This window comes from Nerophis lumbriciformis, linkage group LG24, assembly GCF_033978685.3.
Source record: "Nerophis lumbriciformis linkage group LG24, RoL_Nlum_v2.1, whole genome shotgun sequence".
NCBI lineage: Eukaryota > Metazoa > Chordata > Actinopteri > Syngnathiformes > Syngnathidae > Nerophis > Nerophis lumbriciformis.
In genome coordinates this window covers 15,461,818-15,489,537 of record NC_084571.2, presented here as the reverse complement: position 1 = coordinate 15,489,537, position 27,720 = coordinate 15,461,818, and the positions used below count along the sequence as shown (strand labels likewise).

At 40.8% G+C, this 27,720-nt stretch overlaps 1 protein-coding gene across 1 annotated transcript; it reads left to right on the top strand.

The window, feature by feature from the left end:
- Nucleotides 1-734: 734 nt before the first annotated feature.
- On the top strand, nt 735-16,324 carry LOC133620291 (chromobox protein homolog 1-like). Its single transcript, XM_061981651.1, has 5 exons — nt 735-980; nt 3,217-3,478; nt 3,552-3,723; nt 13,291-13,385; nt 14,726-16,324. The coding sequence occupies exons 3-5, from the start codon at nt 3,613-3,615 to the stop codon at nt 14,874-14,876; spliced, it is 357 nt and encodes a 118-aa protein (XP_061837635.1). The 5' UTR covers nt 735-980; nt 3,217-3,478; nt 3,552-3,612; the 3' UTR covers nt 14,877-16,324.
- Nucleotides 16,325-27,720: the final 11,396 nt, after the last annotated feature.

Below are 27,720 nucleotides of genomic sequence, written 5' to 3'. Positions count from 1 at the left end.
TTTTTTCACAAGTATGTTTTTTTTGTATTATCAAATGTTTTGTATTAACATTAAATATTTAATTTTTGATGTACATGCATTGTGATTATCTTGTGTGATGACTGTATTATGATGATAGTATATATCTGATAGTATATATCTGTATCATGAATCAATTTAAGTGGACCCCGACTTAAACAAGTTGAAAATCTTATTCGGGTGTTACCTTTTAGTGGTCAATTGTACGGAGTATGTACTTCACTGTGCAACCTACTAATAAAAGTCTCAATCAATCAATCAATGCCTTGGATGGGAAAGTTGCCCCCACCAAGATGGCCGCCAGGTAGGTACGTCACAAGCATGGCTCTTACAGCGTGCTGGCATAGCTATCTATATCTATAGTTTCAACAACCTTTTTTCTTATATGATATCCTATCTTATTGACTCTGTGATACCTGTTTACAAAATCCCCATTAACGATTTCCCCGGGTTATAACAGCGCATTTTCGCTTTGCATTCTTGCTCGGCTTTCTCGCCCTCACGTGCTTGAGTCCGAGACGACCGAAACCGGAAAACGCAACCAGAAGAGCATTGAGATACAGCCACATATTTAATGGAAATAATTAATTGTGCGCTCATTATTATTTTTTTAAATATCAAATAAAGGTGATATTTAACAACGGGGCTGATAAAACAAATACTTAGGAGGCATGTGAAAAAAATACAAATACCCATGATGCTTTGCTGTTGACGTGACTTCCGGTATTGGTGTTGGCGGGTAGACGAGGTTAGCTTAGTGTGCTAGCTGTGCTGGAGGTATTGTGTTATTAGCCTCCGTTAGCCGGACAAAGGAGCCAAGCATTGTTGAGTCTTTTGCAGTTTTTTGCTCACAACTACTGTAGTTCGCTCTGTTATTAGCTTCAAACAGAGCCGAAAGTACAGTTCAACTCTGCTTGGGGCCTACAAGCTCATTCAACATCTCCCAAGTTTTCTCCGATAAGGTAAGCTTGTCGGCGGGCTGCTGGTGAAGAGAAGGGCGCCATGTTGGCTCCAGAGGCCTCTTATTATATTATTTTATATTATTATTTTTATTTTTTTAAAGCATAATGATATTTTTCATTGCTGCTTGATGTTGTTTTTTTTTTAAACCTGTAGGCTTTGTGGTGGGCCTTTGTTTGTAGAACATGCTACTTTCTACCGTTTGTCCTTTCGATGCATAACGTGTGCTGATAGTTAGTGATAAGGTTTGATATCAACTACAAGTAAAAATAAAAAATAAAGCTCATGTTAATGCGTTTAGTGTACTTTTTTCCTTTTTTTTAACATTACTGTTTTTTAACGTAATTAAATAAGTGGGAGGAGCCGAAAAACCACCACTAAGCTAACAGGCTAATTTTTCATCCGCGTTTCCGTCGTTGTTAGCCACATCGTGTCTATTTATCGTATTATTTTGTTTATCATGTTTATGAATGTGTCACGCCAATTTGCTTACTGGCGAAATCCTGGCCGGAATCGAATGCTTTGAATGGTAGAAGCGTGTTCCACTATGATATAACTAACAGGCTAAAATACCCTTGAATAAAAGCACCAAGCTAACATACTAAAATACACTTGAATAAGTGCACCAAGCTAACATGCTAAAATACACTTGAAAAAACGCACCAAGCTTACAGGCTAAAACACACTTGAATAAATGCACCAAGCTAACATGCTAAATTACACTTGAATAAATGCACGAAGCTAACATGCTAATATACACTTGAAGAAGTGCACCAAGCTAACAGACTAAAATACACCAGAATAAAAGTACCAAGCTAACATGCTATCATACACTTAAATAAAACGTACCAAGCTAACGGGCTAAACACACTTGAATAAACACACTGAGCTTACAGAGTAGAATACACTTGAATAATTGCACCAAGCTAACAGGCTAAATTACACTTAAATGAACATACCAAGTTAACAGGCTAAAGACACTTGAATAAATGCACCAAGCTAACAGGCTAAACTACACTTAAATGAACATACCAAGTTATCAGGCTAAAGACACTTGAATAAACGTACCACGCTAACATGCTAAAATACACAGAATATTCGCACCAATCTAACGTGCTAAAATATACTTGAATAAACGCACCAAGCTAACAGGCTAAAATACACTTGAATAAACGCACCAAGCTAACAGGCTAAAATACACTTGAATATTCGCACCATGCTAACAGGCTAAAATACACCTGAATAAAAGTACCAAGCTAACATGCTATCATACGCTTAAATAAACGTACCAAGCTAAAAGGCTAAACACACTTTAATAAACGCACCGAGCTTACAGAGTAGAATACGCTTGAATAAATGCATCAAGTTAGCAGGCTAAAATACACTTAAACGTACCAAGCTAACGGGCTAAAATACGCTTAAATAAACATACCAAGCTAACAGGCTAAACACACTTGAATAAATGCACCAAGTTATCAGGCTAAATACACTTGAATAAACGTACCACGCTAACATGCTAAACTACACAGAATAGTCACACAAAGCTAACAGGCTAAACACACTTGAATAAATGCACCAAGTTATCAGGCTAAAATACTCTTGAATAAACGTAACAAGTTAACAGGCTAAAATACACTCGAACATTCGCACAAAGCTAACGTGCTAAAATATATTTGAATAAGCGCACTAAGCTAACATGCTATAATACACTTGAATAAGTGCAACATGCTAAAATACACTTGAATATTCGCAACAGGCTAAAATACACTTGAATAAACGTGCCAAGCTAACAGGCTAAAATACACTTGAATATTTGCACCAAGCTAACAGGCTAAAATACACTTGAATATTGGCACCAAGCTAACAGGCTAAAATACACTTGAATATTCGCACCAAGCTAACAGGCTGAAACACGTGAATAAAAGCACCTAGCTAACAGGCTAAATAACTTAAATAAATGGGGTGGCCACCTGTGCAGCATAACTAGCAGAAAGGAGCGGTGGTTATTTCCACTAACTTACTGCACTAATAACAATGTTTTTAACATTAAATACTTGTATTGTGTGTGTGTATATATTGATATATTTATGTTGTAGTTGTAAAAATATAAATATTGTCCAATGTTGACATACATCAAAAAGCCAAATATCGGAGCTGATAACTGGTCAATCCCGAGTCGAAACCAGGTTACACACGCTTTCAATAAAATGCTAACTATAACTTTGTCTCCATTGTTAGCTTTCACTTTGCTGGTCAAGCTGGCGACTGTCGCAGTGAAGACGAGCAATGAGGAGGTGGAGGAGCAGCAGCAGCAGCAGCAGCCGCCGCCACCACAGCAGCAGGAGCAGCCTGTAGTGCCTGAAACGCCCGTAGCAGCTACAGAAGCATCAGCAACACCCGAGGAGGAGGAGGAGGAAGAGTATGTGGTAGAGAAGGTGTTGGACCGTCGAGTGGTGAAGGGCAAGGCAGAGTTTCTGCTGAAATGGAAGGGCTTCTCAAAGTGAGCGCTTCTTTTTCACACATCCTTCAACTGATCTGGCATCACTTGTAGCTAATTCCTGCTTGCTCTGCAGCGAGGACAACACCTGGGAGCCTGAGGAGAACCTGGACTGTCCAGACCTGATTGCAGCCTTCATGCAGAAGTACCGAGAGAAGGAGGAGAAGAAGAAGGAAGGCAAAAGGAAAGCTTCTACTGACACTGCAGGAACACCAGAAGAGAAAGGAACCAAGAGGAAGAAGGAGGAGGTAATGCTCATGTACCTAAATACCTCAATCATGTACATATAAATAAATGATAAATGGGTTATACTTGTATAGCGCTTTTCTACCTTCAAGGTACTCAAAGCGCTTTGACAGTATTTTCACATTTACCCATTCACACACACATTCACACACTGATGGCGGAAGCTGCCATGCAAGGCGCTAACCAGCAGCCATCAGGAGCAAGGGGTGAAGTGTCTTGCCCAAGGACACAACGGACGTGACTAGGATGGTAGAAGGTGGGGATTGAACCCTAGTAACCAGCAACCGTCCGATTGCTGGCACGACCACTCTACCAACTTAGCCACACCTAAATCATGTACATCTATACACACTTAATGTACATGTATGTGTGTGTATATGTATGTATGTATGTATATATATGTGTGTGTATATATATATATATATATATATATATATATATATATATATATATATATATATATATATATATATATGTGTATATATAAATAAATAATTAGGGCTGCAACTACAAACCCCGTTTCCATATGAGTTGAGAAATTGTGTTAGATGTAAATATAAACGGAATACAATGATTTGCAAATCATTTTCAACCCATATTCAGTTGAATATGCTACAAAGACAACATATTTGATGTTCAAACTGATAACAAAAATTTTTTTTGCAAATAATCATTAAAGGGGAACATTATCACCAGACCTATGTAAGCGTCAATATATACCTTGATGTTGCAGAAAAAATACCTTTTTTTTTTTTAACCGATTTCCGAACTCTAAATGGGTGAATTTTGGCGAATTAAACGCCTTTCTATTATTCGCTCTCGGAGCGATGACGTCACGTTGTGACGTCACATCGGGAAGCAATCCGCCATTTTCTCAAACACATTACAAACACCTAGTCAAATCAACTGTTATTTTCCGTTTTTTCGACTGTTTTCTGTACCTTGGAGACATCATGCCTCGTCGGTGTGTTGTCGGAGGGTGTAACAACAAGAACAGGGACGGATTCAAGTTGCACCAGTGGCCCAAAGATGCGAAAGTGGCAAGAAATTGGACGTTTGTTCCGCACACTTTACCGACGAAAGCTATGCTACGACAGAGATGGCAAGAATGTGTGGATATCCTGCGACACTCAAAGCAGATGCATTTCCAACGATAAAGTCAAAGAAATCTGCCGCCAGACCCCCATTGAATCTGCCGGAGTGTGTGAGCAATTCAGGGACAAAGGATCTCGGTAGCACGGCAAGCAATGGCGGCAGTTTGTTCCCGCAGACGAGCGAGCTAAACCCCCTGGATGTCTTGGCTCACACCGTCCCTTATGCCACCGAAGATGATCAAGAGAAGAATATCGACCCTAGCTTCCCTGGCCTGCTGACATGAGGGTATGTCTACAGAATATATTAATTGATGAAAATTGGGCTGTCTGCACTCTCAAAGTGCATGTTGTTGCCAAATGTATTTCATATGCTGTAAACCTAGTTCATAGTTGTTAGTTTCCTTTAATGCCAAACAAACACATACCAATCGTTGGTTAGAAGGCGATCGCCGAATTCGTCCTCGCTTTCTCCCGTGTCGCTGGCTGTCGTGTCGTTTTCGTCTGTTTCGCTTGCATACGGTCGTCTGTTTCGCTTGCATACGGTTCAAACCGATATGGCTCAATAGCTTCAGTTTCTTCTTCAATTTCGTTTTCGCTACCTGCCTCCACACTACAACCATCCGTTTCAATACATGCGTAATCTGTTGAATCGCTTAAGCCGCTGAAATCCGAGTCTGAATCTGAGCTAATGTCTCTATAGCTTGCTGTTCTATGCGCCATGTTTGTTTGTGTTTGCATCACTATGTGACGTCACAGGAAAATGGACGGGTGTATATAACGATGGTTAAAATCAGGCACTTTGAAGCTTTTTTTAGGGATATTGCGTGATGGGTAAAATCTTGAAAAACACTTTGAAAAATAAAATAAGCCACTGGGAACTGATTTTTAATGGTTTTAACCCTTCTGAAATTGTGATAATGTTCCCCTTTAACTTTAGAATTTGATGCCAGCAACACATGACAAAGAAGTTGGGAAAGGTGGCAATAAATACTGACAAAGTTGAAGAATGCTCATCAAACACTTATTTGGAACATCCCACAGGTGTGCAGGCTAATTGGGAACAGGTGGGTGCCATGATTGGGTATAAAAACAGCTTCCCAAAAAAGGCTCAGTCTATCACAAGAAAGGATGGGGCGAGGTACACCCCTTTGTCCACAACTGCGTGAGCAAATAGTCAAACAGTTTAAGAACAACGTTTCTCAAAGTGCAATTGCAAGAAATTTAGGGATTTCAACATCTACGGTCCATAATATCAAAAGGTTCAGAGAATCTGGAGAAATCACTCCACGTAAGCGGCATGGCCGGAAACCAACATTGAATGACCGTGACCTTCGATCCCTCAGACGGCACTGTATAAAAAACCGACATCAATCTCTAAAGGATATCACCACATGGGCTCAGGAACACTTCAGAAAACTACTGTCACTAAATACAGTTAGTCGCTACATCTGTAAGTGCAAGTTAAAGCTCTACTATGCAAAGCGAAAGCCATTTATCAACAACATCCAGAAACGCCGCCGGCTTCTCTGGGCCCGAGATCATCTAAGATGGACTGATGCAAAGTGGAAAAGTGTTCTGTGGTTGATGAGTCCACATTTCAAATTGTTTTTGCAAATATTCGACATCGTGTCATCCGGACCAAATGGGAAGCGAACCATCCAGACTGTTATCGACGCAAAGTTCAAAAGCCAGCATCTGTGATGGTATGGGGGTGCATTAGTGCCCAAGGCATGGGTAACTTACACATCTGTGAAGGCACCATTAATGCTGAAAGGTACATACAGGTTTTGGAACAACATATGCTGCCATCTAAACGCCGTCTTTTTCATGGACGCCCCTGCCTATTTCAGCAAGACAATGCCAAGCCACATTCAGCACGTGTTACAACAGCGTGGCTTCGTTAAAAAAAGAGTGCGGGTACTTTCCTGGGCGCCTGCAGTCCAGACCTGTCTCCCATCGAAAATGTGTGGCGCATTATGAAGTGTAAAATACGACAGCGGAGACCCCGGACTGTTGAACGACTTAAGCTTTACATAAAACAAGAATGGGAAAGAATTCCACTTTCAAAGCTTCAACAATTAGTTTCCTCAGTTCCCAATCGTTTGAGTGTTGTTAAAAGAAAAGGTGATGTAACATAGTGGTGAACATGCCCTTTCCCAACCACTTTGGCACGTGTTGCAGCCATTAAATTCTAAGTTAATTATTATTTGCAAAAAAAATAAAGTTTATGAGTTTGAACATCAAATATCTTGTCTTTGGAGTGCATTCAATTGAATATGGGTTGAAAAGGATTTGCAAATCATTGTATTCCGTTTATATTTACATATAACACAATTTCCCAACTCATATGGAAACGGGGTTTGTAACAACTAATTTGATAATCGATTAATCTGTTGATTGTTACTTCGATTAATCGATTAATAAGCGGATAAAAGAGACAAGCTACATTTCTATCCTTTCCAGTATTTTATTGGGAAAAAAACAGCATACTGGCACCATATTTATTTTGATTTTTGTTTCTCAGCTGTTTGTAAATGTTTCAGTTTATAAATAAAGGTTTATTTATTAAAAAAAGTAGCTTCTGCGCATAGCATAGATCCAACGAATCGATGACTAAATTAATCGCCAACTATTTTTATAATCAAATTAAATCGATTAGTTGTTGCAGCCCTAATATATAGATATAGAGATAAATAGATAGCCTTAGGTCTGTCACACCTCCACCGGTGCCTGTGGTGGACTGCATGGCAGGGACGTCCTCTTCCCTGAGGCAGGCCTAAACCTGACCGCATACCAGAAAAGGTTTTGCTGCAGGGTCTTCAGCTGGGGACCACCTCTCATTGATGTTTCACCCCTTTAGCCCAGAACATCTTCTGGTGGCAGGGCAGTGAACAGGGACGTCTCCCTGACACCCCTGCAGCAAACCTACTCGGATGTTGCTCCCCAAGCCTTGTCGCGTCGTTTCAGCCAGAGCCAGTGGCTAGCTCTCTGCTACTTCTGAAAGCTCCTTGGTGGATCTGCTCAGGGTGGCTCCACATAGTCCCACCAAGCCATTGGTGGAGGTTTTTAGGGCTCGGGAGGGTGTCGTATGTTGCCCTGAAGAGGAACCTGAGCTGAGCCTGTGGCAGTTTCCAGGCAATCTGCCCAGCTGATTGCTCGGCTCGAGACACCTTCCTAAGTTGTCCACCTCCCCTGCTGCCCCTGTGCCACAGACCTCACTCTGAGCTCCTCCTGCTCAATCCTGGTGACCTCAGCAACAACAAGGTCATTCCTCTCCTTCCTGCCTGCCTTGGACCATAGGATGGGTTGATCTCTCCATTCAAGGCCTGCCCGGCCTGTCTGGACCATGCCCACGACTTCTTGGTGTCGCAGTCTCCCCATCATCTTCTGGACCTCCTCCTTGGCCCTCCACTTCCTTCGAGTCTCGACTCTGGCATTTGCATCCGCCACTACCGTGTCGGAGGAGTCCTTTAGCTCCATCACCAGCCTTGCCTTATTCTCCTGCCTGAAGCCCAGCGTGATAGATTTCAGGGGTAGCTGGAGTGAGTTCCATCCATACAGGCCAGCAGCTGAGAAGCACCGTTGCAGGCCAAACCATTTTCGGATGAAAGAGTTGGCTTTTGCTTGCTTACGGCAGATGACGTGACTTCGCACAGCTTCAGAGGCCACATCATCCTTGGGTGCAGGGTGAAGTGGTAACACCACACCTTGTACTTCCCAGGTAGCTGGCTTGCATCGATCTTGGACAGGCCCTCTGAAAGCTGCCAGAGGATGATTTTTCCCATGTCCTTGTCTGAGAGACCAGGTGTATAGAGTCTTCCCAGGCTTCAGATGGGCTGATCAACGATGCGTGGGATGTCTTCTCCGCTAATGCTGAAGGTGACGCTGTCGTTTGTCTCCCCCTTTCGCATTGAGAGGCTCCTTGACTTTTGAGGCTTGAACTTCATCCTGGCCCAAGTGATCAGCTCATCCAGCCTCTTAAGTAGCCTGGATGTGCATGGGGCGGTTCGTAGCATGCAGGTGATGTCGTCCATATAGATCCTTAGGGGCGGTAGCCTCTGGCCTGCAGGCAGCCGGACACCACCTGCCTTGCCCTGATCACTTCTTCCGTGCAAAGCACATGTGCATGTCCTGGAAGTAGATCTTGATCATGGTCCTGATGTTGTCTCGGATGTAGAAGAATTCCATGGCATAGTCTATGAGCAGGTGTGGCACTGACCCATAGGCATTGACTAGATCTTAACCATATGACGTGCAGATTTTTCTTCTCTCTCTTAGTGGTCTGGATCTGTTCCCAAATCATAGAAGCAGGCTCTACGCAACCAGGAAAACCTGGAATCCCAGCTTTCTGGCAGCTGGTGTCAATGTAGTTCTCCGTGAGGTAGGTAGTCATTCTTCTCGCCATCACAGAAAAGAAAACTTTTCCCTCTATATTCAGTAGGGCTATGCTTCTGAACTGCTCGATGGTCTTGGCGTTCTGTTTGGGAATAGAAACTGCCATTGCCCTCTGCCATTCGGATGGTATGGTCTGCTTAGTCCAGGCAATTCTCATCAGGGTCCATAACATCATCTTCTGGACCTCCTCCTTGGCCCTCCACTTCTTTCCAGTCTCGACTCTGGTATTTGCATCCGCCACTACCGTGTCGGAGGAGTCCTTTAGCTCCATCACCAGCCTTGCCTTATTCTGCCTGTAGCCCAGGGTGATAGATTTCAGGGGTAGCTGGAGTGAGTTCCATCCATACAGGCCAGCAGCTGAGAAGCACCGTTGCAGGCCAAACCATTTTCGGATGTAAGAGTTGGCTTTTGCTTGCTTACAGCAGATGACGTGACTTGGCACAGCTTCAGAGGCCACATCATCCTTGGGTACAGGGTGAAGTGGTAACACCACACCTTGTACTTCCCAGGTAGCTGGCTTGCATCGATCTTGGACAGGCCCTCTGAAAGCTGCCAGAGGATGATTTTTCCCATGTCCTTGTCTGAGAGACCAGGTGTATAGAGTCTTCCCAGGCTTCAGATGGGCTGATCAACGATGCGTGGGATGTCTTCTCCGCTAATGCTGAAGGTGACGCTGTCGTTTGTCTCCCCCTTTCGCATTGAGAGGCTCCTTGACTTTTGAGGCTTGAACTTCATCCTGGCCCAAGTGATCAGCTCATCCAGCCTCTTAAGTAGCCTGGATGTGCATGGGGCGGTTCGTAGCATGCAGGTGATGTCGTCCATATAGCTCCTTAGGGGCGGTAGCCTCTGGCCTGCAGGCAGCCGGACACCACCTGCCTTGCCCTGATCACTTCTTCCGTGCAAAGCACATGTGCATGTCCTGGAAGTAGATCTTGATCATGGTCCTGATGTTGTCTCGGATGTAGAAGAATTCCATGGCATAGTCTATGAGCAGGTGTGGCACTGACCCATAGGCATTGACTAGATCTTAACCATATGACGTGCAGATTTTTCTTCTCTCTCTTAGTGGTCTGGATCTGTTCCCAAATCATAGAAGCAGGCTCTACGCAACCAGGAAAACCTGGACTCCCAGCTTTCTGGCAGCTGGTGTCAATGTAGTTCTCCGTGAGGTAGGTAGTCATTCTTCTCGCCATCACAGAAAAGAAAACGTTTCCCTCTATATTCAGTAGGGCTATGCTTCTGAACTGCTCGATGGTCTTGGCGTTCTGTTTGGGAAGAGAAACTGCCATTGCCCTCTGCCATTCGGATGGTATGGTCTGCTTAGTCCAGGCAATTCTCATCAGGGTCCATAACAGCTTCAACACTCCTGGGCAGTTCTTGTACAGGTTGTACGGTATTCCGTTCGGGCCTGGTGTTGAAGCAGATCTTGCCTGCTGGATCACCTTCCTGACCTTGCTGAGCTTGGGTGGTGATGTATCAAACAGGGCTGATGGTTCTGAGGGTCTGGGCACATACCCTGGGGAACCTAGGGGGTTGTTCCTTGCTGGGTCACTGTACTGAGTGCGGATGTGCTCCTCCAGTTCTTCTTTGGAGATATCCAGGGTTCCACTTGTCTTCTCAAGAAGCCCGCGTGCAGAAGAAACTTGACCTTTCCTTCTCCTTCCTTTATCTCCGTCTTCTGATACGTTCTGCCCTCCAGAGGTTAGCGAGGCGTCTTCTGATCTCATCCCAGAGAGCTTTCAGGCCTTCCTTATCAGACTCCTCTGCCTTCCTCCAACGCTTGCGGAGCTGCCTTCTGTTTGCCACCAGGTCATCAATCTCTTTCTCCCTCCTGCTCTTTGGTCTTATTGTGGCCTCTCTGATGGTCACCTCACCATACCTGTTGCTGCATTCTTCATAGAGGATTTCCCCGAACAGGTTTAACTTGGCTACCACTGACCCGCGCAGAGCATTTTGCAGCAGCCCGCTGAGAAGTTCATCCAACCTTCTCCACTCCTCTGTCTCGTTGGCCTTTGGCCACTTGATCTTGTTCCTTTGGAGTGGGTTCTTCAGGTTTCTGGCCCTTTGGCTTGACTCTATTCTTGGGGTGCTTCTGGGTTCACTTCTTGGGGCTCATCAACATCCCTTTCTTCTTCCTCCCACCTTTCCTCCTGCTCTACCTCTGCAACATTGGGCCCATTGGTACTGTGGTTGTCAACCTGTCCTTGGATCCCATTTGTCTGACCTGCCCTTACCGGGGCAGTGCAAGGTTGCATCAGGCTCCCGCCACCACACTTCTTCTTTCCCATGTGGATATGAAGTCTGCTTAAAGTTGTTTTCTCCCAGCCGCACCCACACTTCCTTGGGATCTTCTCTTATGCCGATATACTTGCGGTCGTTACCGTGTGATCCGTCCTTGTTGGCCCTTCTTTCATCCTGCCTCTTGGAGGGCGTTCGGGTTGTTTTCTCTCACATAATCATGTACAGTTATACATTATTCATGTACAGCTATACATTATTCATGTGTATATATATATATACGTAATCAAGCACATATATATATGTAATCATGCACATATATACGTAATCCATCCATTTTCTACCGCTTATTCCCTTCGGTGTCGCGGGGGGCGCTGGAGCCCATCTCAGCTACAATCGGGCGGAAGGCAGGGTACTCCCTGGACAAGTCGCCATCTCATCGCAGGCCCAACACAGATAGACAGACAACATTCACACTCACATTCACACACTAGGGCCAATTTAGTCTTGCCAATCAACCTATCCCCAGGTGCATGTCTTTGGAGGTGGGAGGAAGCCGGAGTACCCGGAGGGAACCCACGCAGTCACGGGGAGGACATGCAAACTCCACACAGAAAGATCCCGATTCCGGGATTGAACTCACGACTACTCAGGACCTTCGTATTACGAGGCAGACGCACTAACCCCTCTACCACCGTGCTGCCGTATCATGTATACGTAATCATGTACATCTATACACACTTCTTGTACATCTATACACACTTCATGTGCATCTATACGTAATCATGTGCATCTGTACATAAATCATGTGCATCTTACTAAATAAAGCTTGGTGCTGGGCTCAGCGATCAAGACAGAAAGGGAAGAAAATGTCAACACAAACATGGAACAACCAAATAGTCAAATCACATTGAACACTTAACTATAACCTCTTAATATGTCAAATACGTAAGAAAAATGCTTAAAGTGAGACAAAATAGTGAAAATATAAACATAGAGAAGCCTAAGAACTATTTTCTGCGGGTTTAGTGTCAGGAAGTTACAGCTGTGCTCTAAAGGGTGAGCAAAGGTGGTGTGGTTTTGTCTAGCATCATTTACAAACCACAATGGTCTGACTACGCTCCCTTTGGAAATCCAAAAACTTTCTTTTATCCACAATCTCTTCATTTTGACTTTCTCTTCTTCCTCCATGCAAAGAATCAAGCAAACCTGATAGTTGATACTGTCACCTGATTGGCTGTTGGCGTGTCATGTGGTCACTTCCTACGTTACCAGAGAGCGAGTGTCTTTGTTCATGCAACCAACCTTGCTTCTATACTTCTGCTTTCTTCCCACCAAGAAGAAAAAAAAATCCCAAACATTTTATGGAAGACATTTTTTGTTGATATAAATTACGTGTACTGTCGATCTGGATGGTTATGGCACCAATAAAAATCACAACTATTTTTGATTATTTTTCATTAATCTTCAAACATAAATATTTATTTTAACACTAACTCAACTTTAAATAAGATTTAAAAGAAAGGATAAAAATTGGTAACGGTTAAACGGGTAAAATAATAGTAACAAAAAAATCAACATAGCAATATAAAAATACTTGTTTAGAATTATTTTTATTTGTTTTCCCCTAAAAAGTAGAAAATCAGAATTCGTGAAAATAAATGTCAGCTGTTATTTTGAGTTGACGTGCTGGAGGACATGAATTATGGACATTGTGATATTTAGTGATGACTAAACATATTTCAGAGTGGAAAAAACTCCTGTTTAATTATCTTGTGTATCTTGTGTGGTAGGCATGGATGTGAAATACTTTTCTCTCTTCTTTGCTGCCCGCGTCTCCAGGGAGAGAAGGTGCGAGGTTTTAAACGAGGCCTGCAGCCTGAAAGAATCATCGGTGCCACAGACTCCAGCGGAGAGCTCATGTTCCTCATGAAATGGTGAGACCCTTTTTTTTTGTCTTTTTTATTTTTTTTTTATTTTTTTTTTTTACATAATCCTCCTTTCAGCCATGTGAAATGTCCGCCAAAACTTAGACATCCGCGTTTTTAAACATACATTTTTGTGTCAAAATAGGACGTAAAGAAAATGTGTTAAAGTGGCAGGTACTGGCTGTTCTTCTTGCCTAAACACCACTGAGTTCCAGGACGGGGAGACGGTCTGGAGCATCCAAACTAGCTCGCGAGTTAGCTAACCACCCAGCTAGCTTATTTGTTGTCTTAGACAATGCTGCTCATATTTTGATGATTGCAATCCCAACACTTAGTTCCCAACCACTTGTACTTGTAGACTATTTATTAGCAGCCAGACAGAAGGTATATTTTTGACAGAGGTCGCAACACAGGAAGTATATAACCCAAGAGGGCGTGGCTACAGGATAGTGTTGCCAGAAGGGAAACTTGTTCTGACGTCTTAGCATGCATGTTATAGAATTAGACATTTTCAAAGATGATGTTAGTAAATTATGTGACACACTACATGGGACGTGTGTCAGAAGTATTAGGAAATGAGAATACATTTAAAGGTAAAATGTAGTATAGAAATGCACCCCATCGCAGGAAATAAGCCCTCATTTTCTTTCGGAGTTCATGTGGCGGCACTTCGTATTAATAAATGTTTTCTCCTTTGTACCGTCTATTTTCTTACTTTTTACCCTCGATTTTCCTACCGTTTTACCCCTCTATTTTCCTACCCTTTTACCCCTCGATTTTCCTACTCTTTTACCCTTCGATATTCCAACCACTTGTACTTGTAGAGTATTTATTAGTAGCCAGCCAGAAGGTATATTTTAGACATATAAAAAGAGGTCACAACACAGGAAGTAGATTACCCGAGGGGGTGCGGCTACAGGATAGTTGCCAAATGAGAAACTTATTGGGACTTTTTTGCATGCATGTAATAGAATTAGACATTTTCAATGATGATGTTGGTGAATTCTGTGACACACTACATGGGACAAGTATTGGTAGATGACAATACATTTAAATATAGTGAAGAAATGCACCCAATCGCAGAAAATTAGTCTTCATTTTCTACATTTTCTTTTGGGGTTCATGTGGCGGCACTTCGTATTTATCGTTTTCTCTTCTTACCCTCAACTTTCCTAACTCTTTTTAACCCCTCAATTTTCTTACCCTTTTACCCCTTTAACGTTTCTAAACCCCCCCTCACCCCCCAGCCTCCTTTGTTCTCCAAATGGCAATACCATATTTTATTGCCGTTGATGCAAGAAGAGTGACTGCCTGATTGATAAGATGTGTCTTTTTGTTGTCGTCCACAGGAAGAACTCTGACGAGGCGGACCTGGTCCCTGCCAAAGAAGCCAACATGGTTTGTCCCCAGGTGGTGATTTCTTTCTACGAGGAGCGACTCACCTGGCATTCGTACCCCACAGAAGAGGAGGACAAGAAGGAGGATGAGAAAAAGGACTAAGAGGACAAGATGGACGTGCAGGTTGGTGTTGAACAGCAGTTACAAAGCAACAACTGTTCTGTTGGAGCTCAAAGCTTTTCTTTACGCTTCTGAGGATTTATCATCAAATACTTGTATTTTTTTTCTTGTTTTTTTTTAGTATGACCAAACATGTTTTTGTTTAAAGTGTCTTGTTAGAATGATTTCACCTTTGTTGCCCTGCTTTCAACCAACACCATGAATTAGATCAGCTCTGCAAAACAATTGAGTCTCTAAAGTCATGTGACATGTTTCTCTGTAGTCATAACCATACCATCACTTCATGACTACAGTCAGATAATATTCAATGTCTTCTTTCACATCTTAAACATGTTTTAATGACGTCGACCTTGGTAAAGGTCTGTTATGTTTTAGGTATAAATCATACATTGAAGCTACTGTAATTCTCTGTGCTGTAAACACAATCATATTTCATATTTCTGCAAACACTGTTCTCGAAAGGATAAATATTGTTCCTATTTCCATCACTTTGTCACGTCGGTGCCCACAAAAATTTTGCTTTGACGCCTTTCCAAGCGTAATTAGGTTTGCAACGTCTTAATTTGTGACGTTCTCGCTTCTGATGGAAAGCTAAGCTAGTAGTTAGCCGCTGTTCACCTTCTCAAATACGTGTGAATGTGTTTGAATGGACGGACCGTCTCACACGTGAGGACCACGTTTTCTACATTAAAGATGCTAAAACCAACATTAATTAGTGCAACATCTCTCAAAGTGACTTTTAATTTTTACAATAAGGTTAAACTATTTCAATACATGCAGTGGGTCAAGTTACACATTACATTGTGACTTCCTGTTCAGTGCAAAGCAAGCATCAAAATAAAAGCCTGGCAGCAAGAATAAATGCACCAGAATAAAGATGAGCTTGTATACAAAATATTTGTCAAAACACACAAATGAAGAGTGTAGAAAATATGAAAGCACAAAAAATCCTATGTTCAAGTCTCCAACGAGCCGTTTTAATTTGGTTTATGTTGACTGCCTATGAAGCGTCGAGGTAAACGGTCTCCACTGTACTTAACGTGACAAACTGCATGCAAATATGATCGTCCCAGATATTTGATATCAAAATTGACTCAAACCACATCTTGTGGGTGAGGGGGAGTAGTGCACCCATTCATCTGTAGTAATCACTTTCACTTTGTACATAGGTGAAAGTAGACTCTTCCAGTGCCATCATTTGGACTAAGTGCTGGACTTGTAGTTTGTTAGTCATCACTGGGAGTTACAGTAAATGTGTAAAAGTGCTTAGCTTTCACTTTTCATTTCACTTGGTACATCAGTATTACTTCTCGCTAGATTGCTTTTGTCTCGTCTCCTTCCATGTATTGCTACCTGTTGTGTTGCATGTACTTGTTCTTGCAGTGTCTACTTGGAAAGGTTTTGAGCAATAAAGTTTTTAATTTTCCTAACTTGCTTATGTTGCGGTTTGTTTGACAAATATTACTGGATGAGTATTAGAGATGTGTAACGACTCACCGTTCAATTTGAGTCCCGATTTCATTCAACGCCATTCTTGATCAATGATTCTCACCAAATGTGGAATATGAAGTCTGATTTTCAAAAGCTGGTCTTGACAGGAAGTGGGGATGGTTTAACCGTGTGTGTGAATTTGATCGATCAGATTCCTTGGGTCACCATTGGTTTTCAGAATCAATTCTGAATTCAACACGATTCTGGCAATGTATTTGTAATAATTATATTGAAACTTTTTCTAAAACAGGTTGCAGGTTAGAAAAGCTACTTTCGCTCACATGGAGATGGCCTAAAACGTCCTTAAAAAAAAAAAATTCTTATAAAAATATATATTTTTTTAGTCTTTTAGACTGATAAATCGATTTTTAATCGGGATCAGCATGATTTGAATTTGAATTGAATTTTTAACATTACAACTACAACTTTGGAGAGAAATAGCCTTTTGGTCATGTGACCTACAGCCCTAAAACCACTTCTTTGTCAGGTCTTCATTCCCGTACTTGGCTCATGTGTGGCTTTTTTAGTTTTACATTTCTAACATGCTATAAATAATTGCTCACACGTTTAAAATACTTTGAATTGACAGGCTAATGGAAATTAGCATCGCTGTCAATGAGATAGTATGTTAGCATCAAGCCAACAGCATAAGCAACCACTTTTTCACTGTTTTCATTGCTTTTGTCACTTTCTACCAAACTGTACTGTTGATTTAACTTGATTCTTAGATGTTTTTGGACTTCCTGTGCCTATTATTAATGTACCATTATCTGCTTAGTTTTACAGTAACTTCATTGTGGAGGCCATCAATAAACAACCTCAAGTTGGAAGTTTCTTTCATTTAAAATATTATTTATCTGCCAAACTACATTCCAACACTCAGAGGGCAGAATAACATTTAATCTGCATAACTCTTAGTGACTAGTGTTTGAAGAACATCATTTTTTGACATTAATTCATTCATTATTATTCTTCTCCAGATTTTGGCGCGCTCAACCGTCCACATTCTTCATCCACTTCAAACTGTTCAGCCTATTCGGGAATTGCAGACTTTCCATTGACAATTCCAAAGATTCCCAGTTTTCCAGGACATTTTTACCATTCAAAATGAATTGGCCATTTTCCAAATTTCAACCCTTTCCACATTTTTCAACCGATTCAAACCATTCCACCTTCAACATATTCCACTCATCCTGGACATTCAAACTATCATTTTTTCAAGTTAAAAAAATTCCAAGAATTACCAGTTTTTCAAACAATTTTTTTTACCCTTTTTTCTGTCGACGACTCCTTCCACATTTTTCAACCCATTTCAACCGTTCCACCGTCAAAACATTTCTCTTAACCAGGACAAAAGACAAAGTTGTTTTTTGAACTGGAAAAATTCTCGGTTTTCCCGAAATTCCAGGAATTCTGTAATACCATTTGTCAATTAATAATGTTACTACTTCAACATTTGTCGACTGATTTAGAAAAATTCCAACACCAACCATCATTCAGTACATTACATTTATTTAGCATTAAAAAAAAATACAGCTTTTCCCGAACTTTCAATGGAATTCCCATTGTAAAGAATGGGATATTTTTCAAAGTTCCGCAACTCCTACATTTTTCCACTAATTCAAACCGTTTCAACTTCCAAATATTCAACCTGTTCAGGAATTGTGTGCTCTCCTTCAACAATTCTAAAAAATGTCCCGGATTTCATAGAATTCCCAGTTTTAGGGACATTTTCCCCATTCAAAATGAATTGGCCATTTTTCAAACTTCAACCATTGCCACATTTTTCAACCGATTCAAACCATTCCACCTTCAACATATTCCACTCATCCTGGACATTCAAACTATTATTTTTTCAAGTTTAAAAAAATTACAGGAATTCCCCGTTTTTCAAACCCTTTTTTCGGTTGACGATGACTCCCACCTTTTTCCACCCACTTCAACCATTCCACCGTCAAAACATTCCTCTTAATCAGGACAAAAAACGAAGTTGGTTTTGATCCGGAAAAAAGCAATTTTTTTCTGAAATTTCAGTAATTCTGTAATACCATATCTCAATTTAAAATGTTACTACTTCAACATTTCTTGACCGATTTTGGAAAAAGTCCAACACCAACTCATTCAGAACATAAATTTTTTTAGCTTTTTCTAAAAAAAATCCTGCTTTTCCCAAAATTTCCATGAAAATCCCATGGAAAAAAATGGGAAATTTTTCAAAGTTCCATAATTCCCACATTTCATCCGATTCAAACCATTCCAACTTCAAAATATTCAGCTTGTTCAGGAATTGTGTGCTTTACTTCAACAATAAAAAAAATCCCAGATTTCCTAGAATTCCCAATTTTTAGGGACATTTACCCCATTCAAAATGAATTAACCATTTTTCTACCAATTGAAATCCATCCATTTTCTACCGCTTATTCCCTTCGGGGTCGCGGGGGGCGCTGGAGCCTATCTCAGCTACAATCGGGTGGAAGGCGGGCTACACCCTGGACAAGTCGCCACCTCATCGCAGGGCCAACACAGATAGACAGACAACATTCACACTCACATTCACACACTAGGGCCAATTAAATCATCCTGGAAATTCAAACAACAATTTTTCCATGTTCAACACATCTCCAGGAATTCCTGTTTTTTCTAACCTTATTTTCAACCTATTAGTGCGATGACTCCTTTCACATTTTTCAACCCACTTCAACCGTTCCACTGTCAAAACGTTCCTCTTAGTCAGGACAAAAAACAAGTTGGTTTAAGAACTTGGAAAAATTCCCGGTTTTTCCCGAAATTCCATACCATTTTTCAATTTAAAACAACTGTTTCTACTTCAACATTTCTTGACCTATTTAAACAATTCAAACACCAACCAATTCAGCTCATTCAGGACATTAATGCTCCTGATCTTTTTTTTAAAATTCCCGCTTTTTCTCGAAATTTCAAAATTTCCGGGACGTCCCCATTGAAATGAATGGGACATTTTTCCAAGTTGCACAATTCCCACACTGCTCAACCTATTCAAACCATTCCAACATCAACACATTCCAGTCATCCTGGACATTCAAACTAGCACTTTCCCAAGTTCCACACCAAATTACAGTTTTCCTGGGAATTCAAACTATTCTTACATTCATACTACATTCTGTCAGCATTTCAGTTCAACTTCAGCATTGGAGCATTCACACGCAATTCCTTCAGGAATTGCTTAATCTAGTTATTTTAATAAATGACTCCAGTTTCTTACAGGTTGAATGCGTTTCAAATACCGTCTGATGTATTTCGTCTTTAGTACATTTCAAAATGAAATTAATACATTTTGCGAGCATTATCAGTGTTGAACCAAGGAAACGGTATTTAAAAAAAAAACAATGTTCATCCTCACAGAGCAGTGAAGCACATTTTGATACCCCTGACAGGATTTAAGATCAATTCTTTCAAAGAAACATGTTCTGTCTGCTTTCCAAAATTAAATTAGTTTTTTCTTGCCCTTATGTGGGCTCTGTACCGAGGATGTCGTTGTGGCTTGTGCAGCCCTTTGAGACACTTGTGATTTAGGGCTATATAAATAAACATTGATTGATTGATTGATAAACACATTTTCCCCCCAAAAAACTTTTTTTTTTTTTAAACATAAGTTTAAAGTGTCAGTATAAAATATCAGCAGGCACATTAAATATTCATATAAAACTGACATGTAGATTTCTAGCACAGTAAAGAGTGACATCACAACTTAACTGGTTGAGGCAGATGGCCGCCCCACACACACAGTCCCCTTTTATTAGGTGGAGTTACTTCCTCGCCTCCGTCGCTACATTGGTTTTCTGTAATGTGTGAAGATTATATTAAATTCATAGTGGAGGAAATAAGTCTTTGATCACTGCTGATTTTGTCACTTCAAACTTCAATTGACATTTTATTTTGACAGCGACAGAATATGAGTCAATCCCTCAGGATTTCATAGGCTCTTGTGATTGTTGCGGCCTAAAATACCAGAGTTTTTGCAGCCAAAATGGATATTATGAGGCTTATTTTTTTCAAGAACATTGAATCAACTTGTGATTTGTAGTTATTTATAATGTTTAAGAGTTCCTTGTAACCTTCCAAAAGAACAGGACTTCAACTAAAATTGTAAAACAAATCGTGTATTGATGTTTTACTCGTTCTATAGCACACTGACTTAAAAGAAGAAACTAGATGGTAGTAAAAACACGTACTCGGAGCTCTGTCAAATTACTGTACTGTTTTAATTATAACAGAAAACAGCAGCAAAGGCTTCCTTATTGTACGCTGTCTGCTCTGTGGTCCACAAGTTGCAGACATTCTCTGTGTACGTTTTACACTTAAAGTCTCAAACATTCATTTATGTTCCAACTAGTGTTGACCCGATACCAATATTTTGGTACCGGTACCAAAATTATTTAGATACTTTTCTGTACTCCTCTAAATAAAGGGGACCACAAAAAAGTGCATTAATGGCTTTATTTTAACAAAAAGAAGCTTACCGTACATTAAACATATGTTTATTATTGCAAGTTTGTCCTTAAATAAAATAGTGAACATACTAGACAACTTGTCTTTTAGTAGTAAGCAAGCAAACAAAGGCTCCTAATTTAACTGCTGACGTATGCAGTAACATAGTGTAATTTATCATTCTATTATTTTGTCCAAATTATTAAGGACAAGTGGTAGAAAATTAATTATTAATCTACTTCTTCATTTACTGTTACTATCTGCTTACTTTCTCTTAACATGTTCTATCTACACTTCTGTTAAAATGTAATCACTTACTCTTCTGTTTGATACTTCACATTAGTTTTGGATGATACCACAAATTTGGGTATCAATCCGATACCAAGTAGTTGCAGGATCATACATTGGTCATATTCAAAGTCCTCATGTGTCCAGGGACGTATTTCCTGAGTTTATAAAGATAATATAAATTTAACCGGACCGGTACTTTTCAGAGGTAGTGTAGTCCGTACAACCCTAGTTCCAACACATCTACCCCGCACATTAAGAACATTATCAACTGTTGACAACGATCTATGGGGCTTATTTTTGTTGGTAAACAAGAAACAATGACAGATGATCATGACACTTCAACATCTCTGGCATACTAAGTCAGTGCCTGCATGGATTGCACTTGCAGCAGTTGTTGTTCTGCGTTTAGCATTCCCCAAAACTTCCCCGATGATTGTGTCTCAGTTTTCGACCTGGTGGCCTGTAAATACAAAGTTCACAAGAAGGATGACCCATCAGAAGAATGTCCCAAATGAAAATATGTTAATTGTCTTACCCTGGACAAATACATGTCAGCTAGAAAGAAAACTTTTATACATTACATTACCCAGAAGACAGGAACAGGAAGTAGATGGTTATTGTTGTATGTTGTTGTCTCTGCTTTGTCCACACAAGAAACAAACATAAGTTTGGATTGGACCGTTGACGCAATCGTTTGAGAGAATTTGGTGAAAATGACGACTGGACAAAATGTGCGGGGAAGTTGCAGGCACTGAACAAAATTGCGCGGTTTGGTTGAATTATTGCAGAGACTGATTCATTTCTGTTGGATTTCCTACCAACCAACTGGCATTGTGACCCACATAAAGTGAGCACATGAGTACTGTCCCTTTTTAAGAAAGCATTCCTAGACTCAACTAACCAAATCTTTATTTCCTCTACTGTACACTGCTCATTTATATACTGTAGATGAAATACTTTTTTGCAGCTATAAAACTTTGATCATCAACAGTATGTGGGCTAATATTTCTTTTAAGCACATTTCCTGTATTGACGTCCTCAACATGTTTGCAACAAACAAACTCAGAAATGTTTGATCAGATATAATTTTTCTGCATTCAAGCTTGTTTTCTCAAGCATCTTCATCACAAAGAATTACAAATCTTTGAATTCCATATGCGATATTTGTTTTTTATTATTAGTGGAAAAGTCACGGTATTTTAGAAACATTACAAATCTTGTTCAATGTAATAAAGGATTGAAATCAAATCATGGGTTAGCTTGAAAAGTTGATCAGTTGTAGTTTCTTCTGTACTGTAAATGTCAAACATAAGCCGGTGTTGAATATTGTCCTGATAATTGCATATTTAAAATGCTTTATCAAGTCCCTACTAAAGTGGGAAGCAAAGATATTAACGTGACTTTTTTAACAAGAAGGTAAACATTATTTCTTACCGACAGTCTGCTGGATGTTTAGTCTGCTTGTCCAGCAACATTTCTATAAAATATGATTGTTTAAATGAACACAGTTCACACTAAATACTTGAAATACTTTTAGGCACACTTTGTTTTAACGATAAGGATGTGATGGTACAAGTATATTTGTAATCACAGTTTTCAGTACACACATGCTAGCATGTTTCCACACAGCCACCTTAGGTGAGGGACAGGAAGTACCGTATTTTCCGCACTATAAGGCGCACCTAAAAACCACAAATTTTCTCAAAAGCTGACAGTGCGCCTTATAACCCGGTGCGCTTTATATATGGATTAATATTAAGATTCATTTTCATAAAGTTTCGGTCTCGCAACTACGGTAAACAGCCGCCATCTTTTTTTCCCCGTAGAAGAGGAAGTGCTTCTTCTTCTACGCAAGCAACCGCCAAGGTAAGCACCCGCCCCCATAGAACAGGAAGCGCTTCTTCTTCTACTGTAAGCAACCACCCGCCCACGTAGAAGAAGAAAAAGCGCGCGGATATTACGTTTCATTTCCTTTGTGTGTTTACATCTGTAAAGACCACAAAATGGCTCCTACTAAGCGACAGGGATCCGGTTCATGAAAAGACGCAATCTCTCCATCCGCACACGGACTACTATTTCACAACAACTGCCTAAAGACTTTCAAGAAAAGCTGGCTACTTTCCGTGCATATTGTAAAAACAAGATAGCTGAAAAAAAGATCCGGCCAGAGAACATTATCAACATGGACGAGGTTCCACTGACTTTTGATATTCCTGTGAACCGCACTGTGGATACAACGGGAGCACGTACGGTGAATATTCGCACCACAGGGAATGAGAAGTCATCCTTCACTGTGGTTCTAGCTTGCCATGCTAATGGCCAGAAACTTCCACCCATGGTGATATTCAAAAGGAAGACCTTGCCAAAAGAGACCTTTCCAGCCGGCGTCATCATAAAAGCTAACTCGAAGGGATGGATGAAGAAAAGATGAGCGAGTGGTTAAGGTAAGTTTACGCGAAGAGGCCGGGTGGCTTTTTTCACGCAGCTCCGTCCATGTTGATATACGACTCCGTGCGCGCCCACATCACGCTGGTTTTTAATATATTATTAAAGTTTGACTGACCTATCTGACTGTTTTTTTGACATTCCTTTAGCGCAGTTAGATGCGGCTTATAACACGGGGCGTCTTATAGGTGGACAAAGTTTTGAAATATGCCGTTCATTGAAGGCGCGGCTTATAACCCAGGGCGCCTTATGGTGCGGAAAATACGGTATGTATCATATTACGTTTATATTATATTGCTGAACAAAAACAATCAAGTCTGACTAAGGATGGTGCCAAGGGGACCCCTGAGCATAAAAAAAAACCCTCTTCAGGCATCCCCATTAAAACGTAAACAAAGACCAGAAGAAGTAGGTTATTGATTGTTTTTCAATTACCCTTTCTGGCTGACACTTGATTTAGTTTTGGTCCCCCGACTTAAAACAAATAGGAACTCGTACAAATCAAAGAATGCTTCACTCTTCAAACTCTTAGGTTTGTCTTCACTGAAACTAAGTGCTTCTAAAAAGTCCTAGCAGTTCATCTTTTTGTTCCCCTATTATTGCAGTTGATTTCCTAAAAGTTCCACTTTTATTACAAGCTAATGTTCCCATCTTGCTCTTGAAGAAATCATGTATTTTTCTTTGTTTGTTTCTTGCTTAATCTTTTATTGGACATTGGTAGCCCCGCCTCTTGTTGCCGTGACGACGCTCTAATACTGCTTGGCTCCGAACCAAGCGCTTGCTGCGAGGTGTCGAGTGGTCTTTCCTCCTCGTCCTTCAGACTGGAAAAGAGCGCTTGGTACAAAATGCCGAGGCGACGCTTTGTTTCTTGAAGCTTCTTCACGGCTTCTTGGTTTTCTCTGCTCAATTTCAAGCGATGGCGTCTCAAGCGTGACACGTCTTCCTCCAGACTAAGCAAAGTATCGAGTTTCCTCCTCCGGCAGTTCTGAGCAGCTATCTTGTTCTTCCCGCGTCTCCGTATGTCCTTGATGAGGGTGAGCTGCTCTTTGCTGAGTGGGTGGTTGTCCAAGAGCTCGTTGAATTCCTCCACTGGCAGATGAACAAGAAGCTCGTTTGAGAAATTAATCTTTTGATGTTTCTCATCTCGAGTCCTACCTCGACTTTGTGACTTGCGTCTGAAGGAGGAGCGCTTGTAGGTCTTCCCAAAGTCATGTTGGGGAAAAGTTCTCATGGTCATGAATGAAGAAGGCGTTGACCTCTGCTTGTTATACGAGTGATCATGGACAATGTTCTCCATCCATGAGAAGTTCTTACAAATCTTGTGATCCCGAGACTGGAGAACATGATTCTCCTCCACATCCTCCTGCTTGATGGTCAGCCCGACTTCCACGTGTGATGCAAACAACTCTTCTTCCTCTTCCTTGTCCTCAAAGAAGGAACTTCTCACAGTGGAAGTGCCAGAGAAAGAAGAGGTTCTAGAAGTTGAAGGAGAGCAGGAGGAAGATGATGATTCAGATGTGCATGTAGAAGTAGGGCTATAGCTGAAGTCCAGAGAAAGTCCAGAATCTGAGTCTGCTTCGTTGTCACAGTCTGAGAAGAGAACACAAAGAAAAGGTTGAGGTTCAAGTACAGTTTTTTTGTTGATGGGGCCACTGGCAGATCTTAGAATAGTTGACTATTGACCGTAGGAGGGAGGTCATCGGAGTGCCCGAGGCCCCGTGTGCAACGAGTGTGTTGGGAGGATGTTCCGAGATGGACGCCTTCGGAACTTGCCGTAAGCTCCCCCATCCAACACAGCGCATGCCTCAGGAGGGCCGACACCCATGGTTGGCCGTGGTGGAACTCACCTGAAACTACAGCTGGCGTGCACCACCAAGGTGTAGCTTGGCCTGGAGGACTCACTGCTCCCCTCTGGCAACAGTAACGATCCTTTCACAGGTCCACCTACTAAAACAACTCACCACCATTACTTGCTCTAGAAGATAGTCAAGCTTAATTGTCTTCTTGGCACCAATCTGAGGACTCTACTAAACTATCCAATTCCTCGTGTTCAGTCTTTACACTTCTGGAGGTGCAAAAATCGCAAGTAAGATGGGTATTTTCGTGGGGATCCCCTAGAGTTGCCAAATCCCAGAATAATGTATTTATTTATTTGACAGGGAGAGGACAATAAAACATTGCTGCCTATAAGTAACAGATGTCAAAATACATAAGACTTCTATCCACAGGCTAATTTGCAACTCTCGTCCTTGCTTAGGCTTTTAAAGAAAAGTTGAGAAAAGTGAAAAACACATATACAAAAGGATTAAGACAAATACAAAAATAAAATTACATAAAATAATTGTCCCCATTTGTCCATACTACACCCAGTTCTAGTGCTCACACTTCTGATTTTCCTTAAGCCTCTTTTTCAGTTTTGTGTAGAAAAGTTTAATGTCCGACTGACTTTAACTCCAGTGGCAAAGAGTTCCACAGACGTGAGGCCTTCACTGAGATCAAGACTGACCCAGAGTGGTCCGGCACATTTTCACTCTACAGCTCCCACCAACTGCAGCTCCAGTCTGCACACCTTCACTGCTGTACTTTAGTCTACACATCACTAATCCATTAAGACACTTAAAAATAGCTTTTAAAAATGAGAAATGTATAAAATGATCAACTCATGTTATATTTTTGGCTAATATGGCAGTGATGTTTCATTGGTTTTTGGTCAAATATCTTTAGTATTTGTTTATATAACAGAGGCTTCACTACACATCTTGTGGCCTGTCCCCAGACAATGGCTCAATAAGACATATGGGATCAAATCACTGCATGCATGTAAACGTGTGCAGTTTGAACAGATAAACAGCCTGAAACAGTTTATTTCTTTTTATGGTCTTAGTCATTTTTTATAATATTGCCATCAAATTATAGCAAAATAACACCCAAATATTTAAATTCCTTTACCTGCTCTATTTTATTATGTTGACCTGAATTTCATGATTGTTTCTTCAAAGACATTGAGACTGTTTTGTTATAATTTAGGGTTAAACAGATATTTCGAAGCCATGTTAATATTTCAGCAAACTGTTTAATATCTCTGAAGCCTGTTGAATGAATGATTGTACAAAACCCAAAAGCAGTGAAGTTGTCACGTTGTGTAAATGTTAGATAAAAACAGAATACAATGATTTGCAAATCCTTTTAAACCTATATTCAATTGGTGCCATGATTGGGTATAAAAGTAGATTCCATGAAATGCTTAGTCATTCACAAACAAGGATGGGGGAGGGTCACCACTTTGTCAACAAATGCGTGAGCAAATTGTTTAAGAACAACATTTCTCAACCAGCTATTGCAAGGAATTTAGGGATTTCACTGTCTATGCTCTGTAATATCATCAAAAATCGAAATCACTGCACGTAAGCGACAAGGCCGAAAACCAACATTGAATGCCTGTGACCTTCGATCAATCCCGCAGGCGGTACTGCATCAAAAACTGACATCAGTTCGTCTGATTTTACACCATTTATTTGAACACATTGTGGGCGAAATTCAAGATATGATTTAAACCAATTTATGGTTTGTTTTGATACATTAAATTGTTTTTAATTTTGTCATCCAAACTAAGTGATTTACAGTGTCGAAAGCTTTTTTTAAATCTAAAATACTGCTCCGACATATTTACCCACAGCCGTTAGGGACACTTGGTTGGCAAGACCGCTTGATGGCCACTCGTCAGACACAAAAATGGCTCAACGCTAACCCCATTCATTCAAAAGACCAAATATTACTGTGGTGAGAAGTCCAAAGACCAGATACTCGACAGGTAACTCGCAGCCGTCCAGCTGAGGCAGAGCAGAGAGACCGCCAAAGCAAAGGGATTACGTGAAAATAGTTAAATAATTAAGCGATCAACACTTTTATAGACTATTTTGGATTTGAGCCCCTTTTTATCCAAACAAGGGACACATTCATCAATTCAGTTTTTCAAGGGACGATTGGCAACCCTATGACCCATTTAGATCTCCTCTTTTTAGTGTAGTATCTGTTACCATGTGAAGACACATGTTTTTCAAAAGTGTCAGCAGACATCCAGTTGTATTAGTAATGGGGCTGGACGATATATCGAGTTTGTAAGATATATCGA

Coding starts and splice junctions, on each gene's coding strand:
- LOC133620291 (XM_061981651.1), top strand. CDS start 3,613: ATGCAGAAGTACCGAGAGAAGGAGGAGAAGAAGAAGGAAGGCAAAAGG. Junction 3,724..13,290: donor CCAAGAGGAAGAAGGAGGAG/GTAATGCTCATG, acceptor CCGCGTCTCCAG/GGAGAGAAGGTGCGAGGTTT. Junction 13,386..14,725: donor CTCATGTTCCTCATGAAATG/GTGAGACCCTTT, acceptor TGTCGTCCACAG/GAAGAACTCTGACGAGGCGG.